Source organism: Chelmon rostratus, chromosome 20 (assembly GCF_017976325.1).
Source record: "Chelmon rostratus isolate fCheRos1 chromosome 20, fCheRos1.pri, whole genome shotgun sequence".
Taxonomy (NCBI): domain Eukaryota; kingdom Metazoa; phylum Chordata; class Actinopteri; order Chaetodontiformes; family Chaetodontidae; genus Chelmon; species Chelmon rostratus.
Genome location: NC_055677.1, coordinates 12,614,861 through 12,631,956, shown reverse-complemented (window position 1 = coordinate 12,631,956; position 17,096 = coordinate 12,614,861). Strand labels below are relative to the sequence as shown.

At 45.0% G+C, this 17,096-nt stretch overlaps 1 protein-coding gene across 2 annotated transcripts in view; it reads right to left on the bottom strand.

The window, feature by feature from the left end:
- Window positions 1-798: 798 nt before the first annotated feature.
- pola1 (polymerase (DNA directed), alpha 1) overlaps window positions 799-17,096 on the bottom strand; it is a 53,487-nt gene continuing 37,189 nt past the window's right edge. For both annotated transcript variants that reach the window (XM_041961236.1, XM_041961237.1), the window contains exons 36-37: window positions 10,325-10,421; window positions 799-1,821 (exon numbers count right to left, since the gene is read on the bottom strand). In XM_041961236.1, the coding sequence (XP_041817170.1) occupies window positions 1,685-1,821; window positions 10,325-10,421 (234 nt within the window). In that variant the 3' untranslated portion in view covers window positions 799-1,684. The remainder of the gene's footprint in view (window positions 1,822-10,324; window positions 10,422-17,096) is intronic.

Here is a 17,096-nt window from a genome sequence, read left to right as displayed (position 1 = left end):
CACAGGAGTAAGAAGTGCATTTGTTGGGGACTATTTCCAGCTGTGGAGTAATACACATTTGGTGTGCAAGTATTTACAGCAGGACAATGCATCCGATCAGGAACACCCACTGCAAACGTGTGGTTCATCATCGTGGTTTTCATTTTGGCTTTGGGCACACAGGCTGTAGGAAAGGCCAGGACTCTCTCTCTCTCTCCCTCTCCTGAGACTCCTGGCCAATCAGCGTTGAGAGCCGGTACATCAGACCCTCTCGCTCATCACCTGCGCTCAGGCAGCTGAAGAGGAGGTACGAAACAACTGCGAATGGGACTTTTTGCTCTTCTATTTTGCCGTTTCTGGACTTCTTTAAGTTATGTGCGTAGCCCAGAACGTAAGTCATAATCATTCTGTAGCTGTTATGGCTGTTATTGCCTTGTTATCTGCAGAAATTCCAAGGTTAACTTTATCGGCCATTGTGAAGCTCCTGTGGCTGTAAGCCAGTGTAACATTGGCTTGAGTTGGAGACATTTGTTACCAGTTGCTTTCGTAATATTTCTGTTGGTTAGTAGGATCAATTCATCTTCGGTTTAGGTCTTGATTAAGATTTGGAACAAAATAATCACCAGCCTTATTCTTTAAAAATGACATCAAAGTGAAGGGATTCTTGATTTACTAAACCCAACACCTGGCACTATGAAACAGGGAGATTTGTGATAGAGTGCAGTGGTAACAGGAAGCATGAAGACACTACAGGAACCACATCCACCCACCCCAATACTGCAAAAAAAACAAGATTTACGTCTTATACATTTAGCTTTTTATTGTGGTTTCAGTATCAAAAAGATTCTCAACAATATCAAAATACTCAATCTGAAATATTCGTGGTCACTAAAAAGAAAAAAATTACATAAATCCACCTGAACAACACAAGTCGGATACATAGAAAATTACAGGCATTAAAGAACAATCTGCACAGAGGAGGGAGGGCAGAGGAAGACGAGTGAGAGGGATGAAATGACATCAGTTAAACAGAGGCAGTGGAGGAGAAGGAGATCAGCTGTTCGATACGGAGACAAAAGAGCGAGGGAGCAGAACATGTGGCCTCCCGCCCCCGTCACTCCCTGCATCCTCCTTACTCCTTTCTTTCATCCTCTGATCTCTCTCTCTCACACACACACACACACAGTGGAACACACACTCCGGATGAATGGTGGTAATCAGAGCAAGTGTCCGATCGCTGCAGGCATCCAGTGGTCTTAGTGGCTGGGGTCACTATCATTGGCTAATTAGCGGCTTTTGGAGTATACTGGCTGCTCTGAGGATAAGTCTCACACACTCTCTCTCAAACACACACACACACACACCTAGGCATAGCTAGCCTCCACATACACAATAGACCGTCATTTAGGTATGATTGCTACTCCCCTTTACCAGACAGAGTCAAGGTGATGGGGTCAAGTCATGAGTGTGTATGTGAAGAAACTGGAGAAGGGAAGAGGTGTGATTGGGTTTTACCTCATGACAAGCCCATTTGGTTCAGGGAAGATGCTCCGGAGGGAAGGACAAAGCCTAAAAATCCCTAATCCTGCGACATTTACAAACCAATAACAATGAAAAGAGATGCAGCTGGATGTGCAAATCTCCAGCTTTGAGTGACATGTTGGAGCCTCTTGGCCGTGCCATCGTTACAGATGTGTGTGTTGTTTTACTTCATGGAGGAGAAGGCCTGGAAGAGTTTGGCCAGGTTAATCTCCGAGTAGCCACTGGTGGCCAAGGCTTTCTCCGGCACTTCCTTCAGCCTCCGATACACTTCTTTTTCTCTGCTCCACAGCTTTATCCGACCTGGAGGTGAAGGGAGGAAAGAAGTGTTATCGCTGCCAGAGCTCAGCGGAGGATCATTCAGTTCCTCAACCGCACCAAAGACGATACTAGAGGCTACTTGCATTTCAAGCTAGTGAATGGTCCACGAATGATGACTCTCACCTCACTCCATCCTGCTGGACGGGGAGCAGAGCGCACGTGGCTTTGTTTCAACACTAATAAACACAGAGGAGCGTTTCACCCTTAACTGGAGAGCTAACATATCCAATGCTACGCTGCCGGTAATGGTATCACTTTGAGGGCTGGGAGGAGCATCGCAGAGTTGGACCGAGGGGTCGATGGCAGCGTGTGCACACACACAGGATCATAAGATCGATTGAACAGCCCAATGAGAGCATGAAGTCAATATCTTGTCCCTTTTATCCCTTCAGGTGGGCTGTAATAAGGCCAGAGAGAAGACTGAGAGCTGCTATCCTGGGCAGGGTGGCCACCAAAACCAAATCTTTACAATATTATACTGAGCGTCAAGTGTAGATGAAGTATCATGAAACCAAGTAATAACACACTATCAGCCCAAAGAGTGCAGCGAGCTGCATCAGGAATAATAGTGTGTTGCCTGGAGCGGTCAATGGTGGAAAAAGCAGGGAAATGGAAATGAGAGAAAGTTTTGTTTTGTTTTGTTTGCAACTGATCTGGTTTACAGGACTAATCTACACTCGTTCACACTGAACAGGAAGTCAGTTTTTCCACCCATTTATTTTAAATGAAAGCATTTTGGCTCTCAGATATTCATCAGGTGAAAAAAAAAACAGACCAACAATACCACGTCTACATAGATACATATATACAACCATGGAAGGCTCAATCAAATAGAAACAAATACAACAGAAACAGGATCCTAATACATACAAGTCATACAATGAGGAACGTCAACACGCAGAAATATTCAGGCCTGGCTATGTTACATACAGTGGACACAGTGCTGTTTGCCTGTAGGAATGTTACCTGATGAAGGTCTAAAGACAGAATATTGTAGCTAAAGTGATAGTGTGCTGAAATGTTTGCCTTTCTTTAATAAAAGTAGCAAATATCTCACATTTGAGAAGCTGAAACGAGTTTTGCTCGATAAATGGCTGATTAACAGATTGTCAAAACTGTTGGTGATTCAGTTTTGCTTACAGCTAATCACTTAATAAACTGTTTCAGAATAGCTCCAAATCCTGAACATCAACAATAAGACCAATGTAACACTGACCACAGCTCTTACAGGGGACCTTCCCTCACTTTTTTGTTATTTTTATAATGTTATGTTGCCAACCGTTTATATTAAATGTGGCCAAAGCTTCAAATGAAGATATAAAAGTAACCCAAGTGAGCAAAAAGCTCAGGTCTCAGGCTGTTCTGAATGCAGCATTAGCCTGAGCTCTTATCAACTCATCAGCTCATTTGTCGGTCATCTGGTCTGATGGCAGATAGCTTTCCTAGATGCAAAAGCAACCGTGAACTGCTGCTAATTGTAACTTTCACTGTCGTTAGCTTGTTAGCTCAGTTATCCGTGCAGTTAGCAGTACTATTAGCTGATTCTCGCTGCCGATTAGCTGTCCGCCCCAGGCAGAAACAAAGATCCTCTGCGAGAAGTTTGAACACCAACGTTCCCCCGGTGCGCCGAGCTCCCAGTCTGAGCAGGGTCAGCTGACAGGACCGCTCGCTGCACAACTATCTGAGCTAACGAGCTACGCAACGAGCAAAGCTATCTGTCCATCAGGAAACTCTGTAAATCAGTTAATTTCTCCACAAAACGTGATCCAGTTTCACCAAAAGCAGTGTATGAAGTTATAAAGTTGTGTTTTTGTACAGTAATCAGTGAGGCCCTGCCTCATCAAATTTAGGGCCCCATATCCCTACTCCTTCGAGCACAGCGGCAAGAGGATGAAGCTGTGCTCACCAGCGCTGTGTGCTTCCAGAAGTTGGCCAATGAGAAGAAAGCGAGCTTTTAGGGCTGGAAGGGGGCCTTAAAGAGACAGAAGCTGAACCGGCTTGTTTCAGACACAGGACAAACCGAGGGGCTGCGTTAAGGGCCAGGGATTTTCTGAACTGTGAATCATGCGGTGCTCCTCTAGTTAAGTCTTAGCATAAACATGCAGAGCTGGAAATGAGCAGAATAGCTCCACTTCAATGAAAGTGTTGACTACAAAAAACAAATTAAAAACTTGGTAGATTGTCTGTTATTTATGTGGAACACACACTGTATATAAACACACGCACACACACACAGAGTCCATATGGCCGGTTGTCATGTCTTCGCCTTCTCCACAGCCCTATCTCCTGTCTCGTCCTTCCTGCCTGCTGCATTAGTGGCTGCTGGATAAATACCAGCCCACTGACTGCCCAACGGAACAAAGGTTAGATACACAGAGATCTACAGTGAGGCAGACACAGAGACACACAGAGGCAGACACACACACAACACACAGACATCGCACATCTCACACACAATTGATGGTAGTTAAACACTTAAAAAGCACACTAACTCACAGTCATGGAGACTAAAAAACATCCATGTGACAAACAGTGATCGCGCACACGCACGCACGCACACACACACACAGAAGATGGTGTGGATGACTTAAACGCCAGCAGCAACTATTACCAGATAATCCTCATGTTAGCAAGGACAGAGACGGAGGGAGAAAAGGGGAGAGGAGAGGCAGAGAGAGACAAACTAGTCTATTTATCTGAGGAATAGAAGGAGGGTGATGATGCATGATCAAGCGAAAGCAATCATGTCATCATTTCTGAAAGGTAGGAGAAAATAATTCTCCCCCACCCCCCCTCCTCTCTCCCCTTCCTCACTCCTTTCCCTTTTCCACCTCAATCACTGTGTGGCGAACAGATAAAAGAATGATTTGAGAGTCACGGGAAAAGAAAGAGGGAGAGACCTCGCCGCAAGTCAGGAGCACAGTGGGGAGTGTAGTTCAAATAAATAGCCTCCCTTAAAGAGTGAGTGTGTGGCGGAAGGAGAAGAAGAGAGGGGAGACAGCGTTGCTGGGAAGGCCGAGACGTGGGAGAGAAAGGAGCAAAATAACAAGACACACGGCGACTGGAACGAAAGATGGAAAACGGACAGAAAGCATACTGCAGCTTTAGATCCTACAAACTTTGCCTAATTGATTGCATTAGTCATCTCACTCTGCCTCACACACATTCACTTGGACTCAACACACACACACACACACGCACAGTGAGTGTATCAGGGGTTATCTTTGCTCTAACTAGGTGTTGTCACACACTCGCACATACTCTGGCGGTGCTGGGCACAAGTAGATCGGGGCTCTGCACGCTCTAACTAGGTGTAAATACAATAACAAGCCTGTAATTAAGTGAGCATGATGAAGTTAATGGAGATCGGCCATTCCGTCGGCCGCCTCCATGAATATTCTATTAGGCTGGTGGCGACGGGCAGCTGGAATAGCAGTTAATTTAATCACCACTCGGAGCACAGGGAAACTTCTTTGTGTGAGTGTAATTGCACAGAATGAATAATTGATTTGACAATCGCACCCGCGGATTTTGCCACCCCGCTTTGTATCGCCGGAGAAAGGGAGGGGAGCGTGGAAGATGAAGAAAGAGAGAGAGGGAGAGAGAGAGGGGGGAGAGAAAATGGAGAGGGAAGGAGATGGACAGGAAGAAAAGAGGAGAGGAGAAAGACAGATCGGGAGAGGAAGAGGAGTGGGAGGGTAGAAGAGGAGCAAACGCAGAGTGCTGAGAGGTGGCAGGGAAGCTGTCGGTAAATGGATCATTAGAAAAGCGCAGCTCAAGGACAATTTATATTTTATCAATGCGGCAAAATTACATTATTGCTCACACACGCAATCATACTGCCCACACTCAAGATTGAGACCCGGAGGGGAGGGCGATGGAGGGAAGAGAAAGGCAACAGATAGACAGAGGGAGGGAGGGAGATAAAAAGGGAGAGCAGGGGAGATGGAGAGAAGAAAAGTGACATGAAATGATTTGAAAGTCATTGATACGGGATGTTCCCAGCTAAGGAACGGACAGCATGTTTTTTCATTGTGTGTGTGTGTGTGTGTGTGTGTGTGTGTGTGTGTGTGTGCGCGCGCCTCTGTGCGTGTGTGTGTTAGCGTGTGTGTATAATCTATTAGAGATCTCCTGCAGCGGATGAAATTACCTCCATGTTTTACTCAGTCACAGCAATCAGGCACAAAAATGCAATGTACATGTAGATAAGACGGGCGCTGGCTTGCAAATGTGCACACGCACACATGCACACACGCACGCTTTAGCATTGCAGCGTGCACACAAATTCAAGCTGATCAAATTACATTCAGCCAGAGCTCTTTTGTGTAAAGCTTTTCACTTTAATGTGCTTTATCGTGTGTGTGCAGCACGCATGTAAACATACATATTCACACTTTTCTGAATGGCTGGACAAACCGTAAATACCCAGATATCATCTGAACAGCATGGCAGAACAGGTATTGTACTACTGTAATAGCCTATATGGTTATTGTCAATAAAATTCCATAAAAAGACCAAAACCAACAACATGTCAGGCGTCTCTCAACACTGTGAGACTTCCTCCACCTGTCTGTGGCTCTCAGGGCATTTTCTAACCTGTAAAGTCTGGTTGAACAGGACTCAATAGGCTTGTTTTCCACCTTTGGTATGTCTCATTTGGGCAGATCTGGACACAGCAATCCCATTCGGATGCAGACCAAAAAACCTGCACCAAGACCCAATAGAGGAAGTGGTCTTGGTCCGCGTCAGAGACAAATCCTGGAGGGCAATGTGATCAGTGTGATCTGACCCAACTACAATGCGCACGCTGCAGGTTTATCATCTCATCCTCTGACTCGTACCAAAACAAACTACAGATTTGAAAATGCCCTCAAACCCAAATCAAATCAATCCCACTCAAAGATGCAATTTTCAGCCTTGGATTAATATACACTCTGTTCGTTAGCCAGCATATGTGCCACACAGCAAGACGACTGAGGACCTGAATGAACTGTTTATGATCTGAAAAAATGGACCAAGTCCTCATCGTGTCTTACCAGCTCTTCTCGTAGCAGATGAAGCAATTTACATTCATTACGCAGCACCGCCACCACCACAGAGACAACACAACAATAGCTGGCGTACATACACAAACAGCGCTCATAAATCTCTATAGGTATGTATGCACGCACTCCCACAGGGACAGCAGAGTAGAGTAGGGTGTATAGGATTGTATGTCTACGCCCTGTAATCAGAGCAGTGTGGCCCCTGGGTGAGTAATGCAGTAATATGGGGTATTACTGCCCCAGGACAGAGGGATAACACCTTAAACCTATGTTTTATAGCAGCATGAGTGTGTATACATGCATCCTGCGCCTTTTGAGGAGAGCAGTGGCAAGAGTGTGTGCTGGATATTAATCATTTGGAGACCCTGGTCTTAATTATTACTTTTTTAAAATCAGTTTTGGTTTTATGTGCTGTGATGAGCTATACATCAACTGGCAGCAGTGTTTCCTCATCCTGTTGTCCATTCTGGCATGGATATGTAATGGTTAACTGCAACTTTGAGTGTGCTTCACCACTTAGCAATCACTTAAAAGTAAAGAGCCACCGATATAATCAATTTAGTTTGTTATTAAAGAATGATTTGCTTGATGTTACTGAAAACACATTTGAATGCAACCTGCATCGGTTTGGTATCGCTACACACATTTTCACTGTGACACCAAGTCAGCCGGCACTTGCCGTGAATGTTAACTCTGCGGAGTGCATGGGCGGTGCTGAACAAGGGGTGTAGAACCGCACTGTTTCAGCCAGGATGCAGCCACGCATCCTGTCTTTCAAAACAGATTTTGGGGACGATGCAGGGAAAGTGGAGGTCTTGTGTTTAGGAAACTGAACCATCTAACAGGAAGGGTGATGATTTGATGGACTGGCGGCTCAGAGAACAGAGGAGGGCAAGCTGCTTCTCGGCTGACGGAGGCAGTAACAAGTAAACATGGTGTCGAAATGTGGTGTGGTGGTTAAAAACCCACAGCTGGCAGCTGCCCAATCCCTCAAGAACCTTTTGTCCCATGTGTCCTCTAACTTTGTGACCTTTTACGGCAGAGGTGTAGTGAGACAGTGTGATCTGGCCCACGTTGAACTCAGTGATCGCGGGTGTCTGTGTGCTTCGGCCTTCATGGTGAACATTACCAAGAACCTCTCAGAGCTGGACCTCGAGCTACAGCAGCTTCTCAGCTCTGTGCATCCAAATGTGAAATTAAAGCTGTGGCAACTGTAAAGAGGAAACGCTGCATTTTCCTGCTCTGCAAGAACAAAAGCTGCTGTGACGTCTGAATATGCTGTCGAGTGTGAAAACTTCTTCAGGCGTTTGGTGAGAGGTTTCAGGACATGAAAAGTAAACAAAAGGAAATGCAGATTTTGCTGCTGTTTAATGTGGAACCAGCTGATTTACCTGACAACCTACAATCACTGTAGTGCATCCAAGTTTGCATCTCTGTATGCTTGCAAAATGTCGACAATGTTAATGAGCTCCGGTAAGAAATCTAAAAGGTCTCAGTATGTCAGGTGGTGTAGACGCCAACCTGAGGGTTGCAGACCCCAGCAGGTCACAAGATCAATCTGAGGGGTCAAGAGCCGATTAACAGGATAGTGAATGCATAATTACGTCACAAGATGATCATTATTTTTGTCAAACTCTTCTCTGATCTTTGCTTTCTGTATGAAATAATAGATAGTTTGACCTCCTAAGACCTGATGAACGTTGGATGAACTTCAAACATCATAAATGGTTTCTTAGTTTTACCCAAAAATAAAAATAAAAAAAAAAAGACTAAACCAACTAATCTGGAAACCAAAGCCCCTCATTGGCTGCACCACTCACAGCTCATTGATATGCAACCTGGAACAACATGTAACAGATATTACTTCAATTTGAAGGGTCTAAATACCAACATGCTAGGAGTCACTGGTCTGCAGTATCGTGTGCAAGGTTAACACTTACCATTCAAAGTATGTCTGACTTTAAAATAGTCCTGATTCCTGGTGAAAGACCAAATCTGGTGCCAGTGGACTAGAAAGCACTTGAGACACAACCACCACCACGCAACGTGTGTTGTACACTGAATGCTGCACACTGTGCCTTCTATATGTATGCAAACCGCGAGCACACATTTGCCCTGAGGTATAGAACGTACTGTATTGTATTGTGAGGCACAAAAATAAGGATGAAACTCAGGAAGAGAAAACCCGGCGCAGATCAAAACCACCGCAAAGCACAGGAGCATAAAGAAAGGATGAGAGTCAAGAATTGATTGGCGATGATTTCTTGCATCTGGGCAAAGGCAGAAATAAAAGAAAGCAAAAATGGAGGCTATAATCATGTTAGTACTCCTTCCCCCTTCCCCCCTCCCTCTACACCGGCCCAATCCCTCTATTTCAGCTCCCTCCACCTTCTGAGTGGTCATCTGTTGATTACACGTTATATTTACCTCTGCTGTCTCACTCTTTCGCTGCCTCACTCAGGCCCAGGCTGGCACACACACTCACAGCATTCAGGCATACATACATAAATAACATACATACATAAATATTTAATCAAATAAATAAATCACTCGGCCTGGCAGCCCTTTCTAATCAAGTGACATCAATCAGGGAGAACTATGGGTAAAGAGGCCTTGTGGCTGACGCCTACTGAGCGCGCCCAGAGCGCTGGAGTAGCGTCTATTTGAGTCCAAGGGGGGAAATATACGCTCCATGTCCCATTATAGGAGAAGGGCTATCCTTTCGTCAGCGTGCCCATTACTCCCCCTATCATTTCCCCAAATCTAAAACCTGTTTTCAATCAACACAGCCAAACGAGTGCCTGTCCAAGAGAGGGAGAGAGAGAGAAAGGAGAGAGAGACCAAAGGAGAGAAAGCGGTAGAGATGGACAGTGAGGGTAGGGGTAGAGGGAGAGCGATCGAGGGCTCTTTCCTTCTTTCTTCCAGTGATTGGAGCGTTTTGCATTCTGTATGTGTGTGTGATTGAATCCGTCTCCTAAATTAGGGCTGTCGACTCGAGGAGCTGAATGTCCTTAACCCCCCTCCCCAGATCCAATGCCCATCCTCTGCTACTTGTGTACGTGTGTGTGTGTGTGCGTGTGTCACATCATTGGGGAATATTGTAAGTGCAGCCTGGATAAAATGGTTTACGTTGAGCCATTGATTGCTAATGCTATGTTGTATGCGTATTTGTGAGGAAGCATTGTTAGGACATCAAAATTCAAACTTCAACAGCGGTTCTAGTAACTTGATTTCTGCTTGAAAAGGCGGTGCTGCAGAATAAAATAAAAAATAAAAAAAAAGAACAGCAAAAAAAGGAACAAATTTTAATTTACAATGGCAGGTTTTCACAGCTAGCACTGCACAAAACTTGATCAATGAATCCTGGAACAAAACACTTCTGGCAGTTAAATACAAGACCTAACAGTGCTGTAACAAGCAACACGTGTGCATAGTCTTACCTCTTTCATCAGCCTGTAGCACTTTAGCAACTGCATAGTCCCAGTCAAAGATGAACCTGTAGAAGCAGAGCTGGTTGTACAGGGCCTTCTCAGAGTACTGCAGAGAAAACACACACAGACCAGAACAGATTAAAACATCGGTACTTAACAAAAACACAAGCTTATCAAAACCTGACACACAACCTGATATTGTTATATATATATATACGTGCAAATGCGACTCACCACAACTGGAAAGCATTGCCGCTAATCCCAATCAGATCGGCGCATCACTTAAACAAGTGTCAACACCCTGGTTGCAAAATGGCTGCAAATGCCACCATGGCAGGCAGTTACATCTAAATAAATATCAGCATCAGGCCCAATCAGGGTATATTTTAAAGGATCAGTACCAGCTACAGTAAAGCTGATCAAAATACGCTCTTTTCTTTACAGAACTCTACTGTGTTTTGTCAGCCTGCTAGTGTTGCAGCGCGGCTATCCGTAATGACAGCCGGCTCCACACTGTGAGCATTTTACTGCATATAAGAGTGAAAATTAGAGTGTGTGAATGTGAAAAATTATTTGATTGCACTGGTGATTGACTCTGTTCTGACACATGGGTTGGCGTCACTCCGTAACACCACTGAGTGAGACATCATTCTTCCAGTTAAACTTTAATTGACATCATGTCAATGATGTGCGCTCATCAACTTCATAGTTTTGGAATCAGGACCTTCAGTGTTTGGAGTATGTCATGAAAAATAAGGTGGGTCGAATTCAGAAGGCTACAGCTGTTATTTCAGTGTGTCAGATACATATTAATCAACATGTAGATAAATACATGTATGGGATTGCACTCGGATATAACTGATAATAAAGGACTCTGATGACACTTCCTGGTTACAGCTTCTAAAATGTGAAACATTGCTCCCTTTTTGTCTCATTCGATAGATAGCTGATGATTTTTAGACTAAGTAGAGTGTAGAATTGAGATCATCAAAAAAAAAAACATCCAGAGCAGATAATAAACCGTGTTTTCCAGAGAGAAACAGGTAGACTGAACATGACTCCACAGACATGTGCCCCGCTCATTCGACTATACCTCCCAGAAAACATCTCCCTTCCTCTGTGTGACACAGTAAAGCAAGAAAACAAATTTGCTTGCTTTGTTAATCTCCACTGCAATTAACTGGAGCCACACGACAGCCTGCCAGAGAGAGAGAGAGAGAGAGAGAGAGAGAGAGAGAGAGAGAGAGAGAGAGAGGGATAGAGAGAGAGAGAGAAGGGAAAGAGACAGAGAGGATGAGTGAGACAGAGAGGTGGGAGGGAAAGAGAGATGGAAAAAAAGCAAAAGAGAAAGTGTACAGATACAGAAACAAGTGAGAGACAGAGAGAATCAGAGACGGTGAGGAGGAGAGAGAGAAAGAAAAGAGGGGATCAGGCCTGAAATACCCTCCCTCATAATAGTTTGTTGTGATAAGCCATTGTGAGAGAGGCATGCGAACAGCCGAGGCTGTCAATTTGATTAGCCATTATACTGCATGTTTAATTGCAGTTATTGGCTCGTCATTTCCCTGCTACGCTGGAGAGGGCACGCTAAGCCCCGACCCCACACTGCCATCAGGTGTGCGCCGAGTGCTTTATTATTACCACCAGGAAGAATCCCCTGACAATTCCGGCGTGTGTCTGTCTGTGTGTGTGCGTGAGCGAGCGAAGTGAGTTTGTGTGTGCCCATTATACCTGCCAATCGGCAATGCGTATAATTGTAATTTCAGTTTTTACTGCTGTGGCATAATCAAGTGGCAAGTGTATCTAATGCAACTAAATGCAAACCGCGTGATGTGTGAATGTGTCTGTGCGTGCATATGTGTTTAATGGCTTTCTATGGCTGCCCACATGGCACGCACAGCTGTTGACCGTTGATGCAGTGCCTAGTCAACAACCAAACCATGCACATCCCATAATGGAGCCTCGGTTACGGTTGCCAAGGTTGAACAAGCTTGGTCGGCGCAAACACCGCACACCACTTCTTCCTCTTGAAAATGAAACACCGAGCACGCGCGAGCATGCACACACGCACTCCAACAATATAATGCTGATTGTGGGCGGGACAATCGCCGCATATTGATTGACTGACAGGTGTCAGAAAGGCGTGGCTAAAATGTTACAGGGTTGTTATTGAATTTAGGGCCCCTCAACCCCACCTCTCTCTCTCTCTCTCTCTCTCACTCTCTCTCACACACACACACACACATACACACACTCAGCAACACACACGCCTACCTCGTCATTCAGCTCGGCGCTTTGTTCCTGCACTGACACCATTTCAATTTGCTCCACAAATCTGCAGCATTTTCAGCCTGACTGCCTAAGGAGCAAACCAGCTGTGAAATTGCCTCTCTCCCGGGAGCGTAGGACCCCCCAGCCCCCACCTCGTACCCCTTGCTCCTTTGCCTCCCTCTTCTCCCGACTGACTCCCCTCCCGGCACACATCCCGCCATATGTACACATGCACAAACACAGTTAAGGCAAAAAGAAGAGGGAACTGTGTGTATGCGTGTGTAAGAGTTGGGATGTACAGAATAACGGAGAACGTAAGCAATAAGGAAGAAGAGGCTAAGTCATACAAATTGATCTAAATCACAGAGCAACAGTCTGAAATGGCTCACGCAACAAAACGAGCACTCAAGACTTCCTCACAGTCTTAAATCACCCATCTCTATCTTTTAGGGGAAACGCAAGCACAAAGACACATCCGACCTCCAAAGAACTTTTGCGCACTATACTGTCGCTCAAGTACACCAGTGAAGCAGTTAATGAAAAGGTAGTCAGTCAGACAATGTGTCTGCGTGTGTGTGTGAGGAAAAGACAAAAACAAAAACACACAGGGTTGATAGCGGATGGAAAGTGTGCACGCTGTGGAAAAACTGGGGCCATTCAATGCCCTGACATGGATATGGCTCGGGAGAAGATGTCGCAGCGACAGTGGCACAAACAAGGCCTCGGCTTCACACACTTTCCCTCTGTGCTCGACAAACAGGCTGTAAATACTGGAGCTACAATATCCGAGCCCTCGCACACAACCGCAGCTGCAGAAAGAGAGAGGGAGTGAGAGAGGGAGGGAGACGGAGAGAAACAAACATACATTTTCCCTCAGCTGTGAGGCCACAAGGCTTTAAAACTCTTGAGCTTTTTAGATGCGATGAGCGTTATTGCCGGTTGTGGTAGTCACGCCGATCAGCTTCACAAGACACCATAATGAGTCAATATATGTAAATCTTTACTAGGCAAACACGGCGGGAAACAAAGGCATTTAACTGGTGCTCTCGCCCGCAAGCCTCCAACGATTCAGCACCGGTAATTTCTCCCCATTGAAAGGCATAATTGCCTGCTATTTGAAGATATTCATGCTCAATTTTTGAAATTAATTTCAATTGGAGGGAAATGTAGAAATGTCAGCTCCAGTGAAAGGGATTTGATTTCAATTATCCTCGCTCAAAGGACTGTGATTTCCAAATACACTTAAGCAAAATTATGACAAGAATTTTTGTTCGGCAAAATTCAGTGTTTAAAGAGCGATTAGGCGATAATGGGGCAGCTTTGAGCCGGCAGTGAATGCAGCCGTCTCCCTCTGAAAGGCACTCAATTATCTCTGATTGCTCCCGCTATAATGTATCAAATAGAGATACCTGCTATTGCCGTAATTTGTGTGAAAATTAACATGCTGCAATTTCCACTAGAGGGAAAAAGGGAGCTCTAATGGGCGCCTGAGCGTACATCAATAAAACGAGGGGAGAAAAAGAGAGAGACAGAAAGGGAGGGTGAGAGGAGGAGAGAAAGAGCAAGCCAGGAGAGGAGAGAATGAGTGTAGGAGCTAAGGAGGGAGAGAAAATGAAAAGAAAAGAGCAGGGAAAGAAAGCATTGAATAAAAGGGAGGAAGAAAAGGAAAGTCGGGACAGAGATTTCAGACACTGTGAGAAAAAATAGCCCATTTGAGTTAAGCGCTGTGGAGGGAGGGAGAAGAGAGAGGAAGAGAAAGAAATTTAATTTACTGAAAATATTACAAATTGCACCTGTGCATAACTCCCCTAAATTACCAACCAATCAAGGCAGAGTGCCTATTACTCTCCCATTACATGGAGATCAGATCACGCTCTGAATCTGTGTCCAGAGAGGGAGGGAGGGAGGGAGGGAGAAAAAAGAGGCAGAGTGAGAGAGAGACGGATGGAGGGAGGAGAAGAGAGAAGAGGCAGCGCCTACAGCGATGGTAAATGGACCACGTTGCAAGAGAGAGAAAAGGGATGAGAGTCATAAACAAGACGCTCTTTTCCAAAAGTGCTGGCACAAACACGTGTTTTGAGTGTAACACACAAAGAAGAAAGCCTGATTGTCTTTCTGGCCGGTGCTGATATTAACTTGATAATCTATGATGATACTGGTGGATAAAAAGCATGACGGGAACATAGCCAGACTGATCCAGCAGGCAGAGTCTGGCTGGACACGCAGGAAAAGTGATGGAGCGTCCAACAAAACAAAAAACTTTAATAGGAAAAAAGAAAGAAAAAACAAGCGGGGGCTGGTGGACGCTTCATCTTCTTCTCTGATGGCTGTTGAGCACAGCCTATCTACCACCAGCTCAAACAGCCATGAATGGCCTCTTGAGTACTTTGCATAATTGGCAGCAATTTAATATGTAAGCCGCTGGGCTACTAATCTCCGTGCGCTGGCTCGATTCGGATGACGGTGTTACCTAATACTGAAAAGTCAGCGTTAGCTCGAGAGAAGTCGTGTCATATAAACTCCTTGGGAGGAAAATTGCTCTTCTCTGAGAGAGGTCATACGTGAGAGCCGGCAACATTTATTAGGGTTTAAATGCCTTGCTGCAGGGCGCTTCAGCAGGGCAGTTGTTTCTGTATTTACAGAGCCTATAATGTGCCAGTATAAATAGAAATAAAAAGAGAAGATCAGGTCTCAATTGATTAAAACAATCCTGCCATTAGACGTAGATTTGTGATTTCGGGCTATAAGAATAAAATTTGCTTAACTTTACTTGATTATCTAAGCAAATTGTTGCTATCATTATTCAGGCAGCTCGTACACAACATAGGAATTAAGAGGTAAAACCTTTTTGCACAACGATGGGGTCCATTAGTAGTTTTAGTAAACACGCCACAGGTGGAGAATGGTAGTGAGCAGGACAATCAGGACACCACAGAAGAAGAGCCCTCTGAGTTCTTGCACACGCTGCCTACATGACTGATGTCAAAGCTAATTCTGTGTTTGAGCTGAATTTACATATAGCACGTTCACTGGATATACGTAATGCTTTCTATTTTTGCAAACTCATCTTTATGCTGTGCTTACGATCTTGAACATTTAGTCTCGCCTGCATGGCATGCCACCTGTTGGTTTATTAGCAGTCAATTGGTTGTAGCATGGCGCTAACAAGAGCAAACCAGCATACTGTCGAGGACAGTGTTCCTTTAAGCAGATGGAGGCCCCCTTACTGAGTCTATCCCACTCCTGCTGAAACATTTTTATTTCATAAATTAGTTTAATGTGGTCAAAAGTTAATGCATACATTTGATTGAAATGAATTAATAACATTTTAATGCATCTAATCAGATCAGCACACGAGAGGCTCCAAAGGTGTTAGCCAAGCAGAGCAAATATCTTGAATGTAGATTCACTAAAGCTCCTTCTACCAGTTTAGCCTGCAGTGAACATGTCAGCCCTCCTGATGGTGGGCCACTTAAGGAAGACTAGTTTGGACAATTTGAGGCAATGAAAAAAAAATTACCTTTCACATATGCTTACTTTGCATATTGCAGAGCCATATGGATGTTGCATGTGTCTAATTTTACCTGCTCTACTTCACCTTGCAAACTATGCTGATTCAGTTTGTTGTACGTTGTCATCATCAGTCTTCCTCAGGTGCACATAAAAGGAGTACGTTATGAGAGAGAGTGCAGAGATCAAACAGTGTGGTCGAGGAGCAAAATGAAGAGAAGCTCCGGGTTTTAGGGTGTAGAAGGGGTGCATGAGTAAGCACAGAGAGTTAAATGTTTTATTCAGCCCCGCAGTTTAAAGTGCCACGGCCCTCAGGCACAGCAATGGCCGCCTAAGTGGCTACAGTGACAGCAGAAATTGGCCTTCTGGTTTACAACCTGTCGCCACAGAGTCAGACACAGCAAAGCAGCCGGGGGGGGGCAGACAGGAGCAGAGAACGCAAGATAAAGAAATTGACAAGAGAGAGTTAAGGCATGGGTTGAGACAGGACTGGGAAGAATGGGACACAGAAAGAGAGGGGGAAGGAAAAAAAAAGACTGAACCTTCACGCTCAAATTGAAAGGGAGAGTGTTTCTTTTAAATCCAGTGGTCAAGCTAACAAAGCGTTCATAAGGCGGCGACCAGAGCTCGACGGACAGATGCTTTTAATGGTTTAACTACCAACCAGCTCTTAGAGCCTTACGAACACACCGCGGCAGGCGAGTGAGCACACGGTCACGCAAACACACACACGCTGAGGAGATTACTTTTATCACTGTGTGTGTGTGTGTGTATGATGAAATGTGATACTAATGAGGAAAGATGTATAGCACATACGAGAGGAGAGACTCCAGCTCCATAGCACCATCACCTGGACAAAACATACAGAATTCAACAATGTGCTTCAGTGTGTGTGCATTCAGGCCACACTGTGTGTTGGTGAGCGGCATTCTGCCGTGCATCTCTTTGACAGCACGGGGGGAAACGCTGAGTCATGTGTGTTTTCAGTGTGAATTCCAGC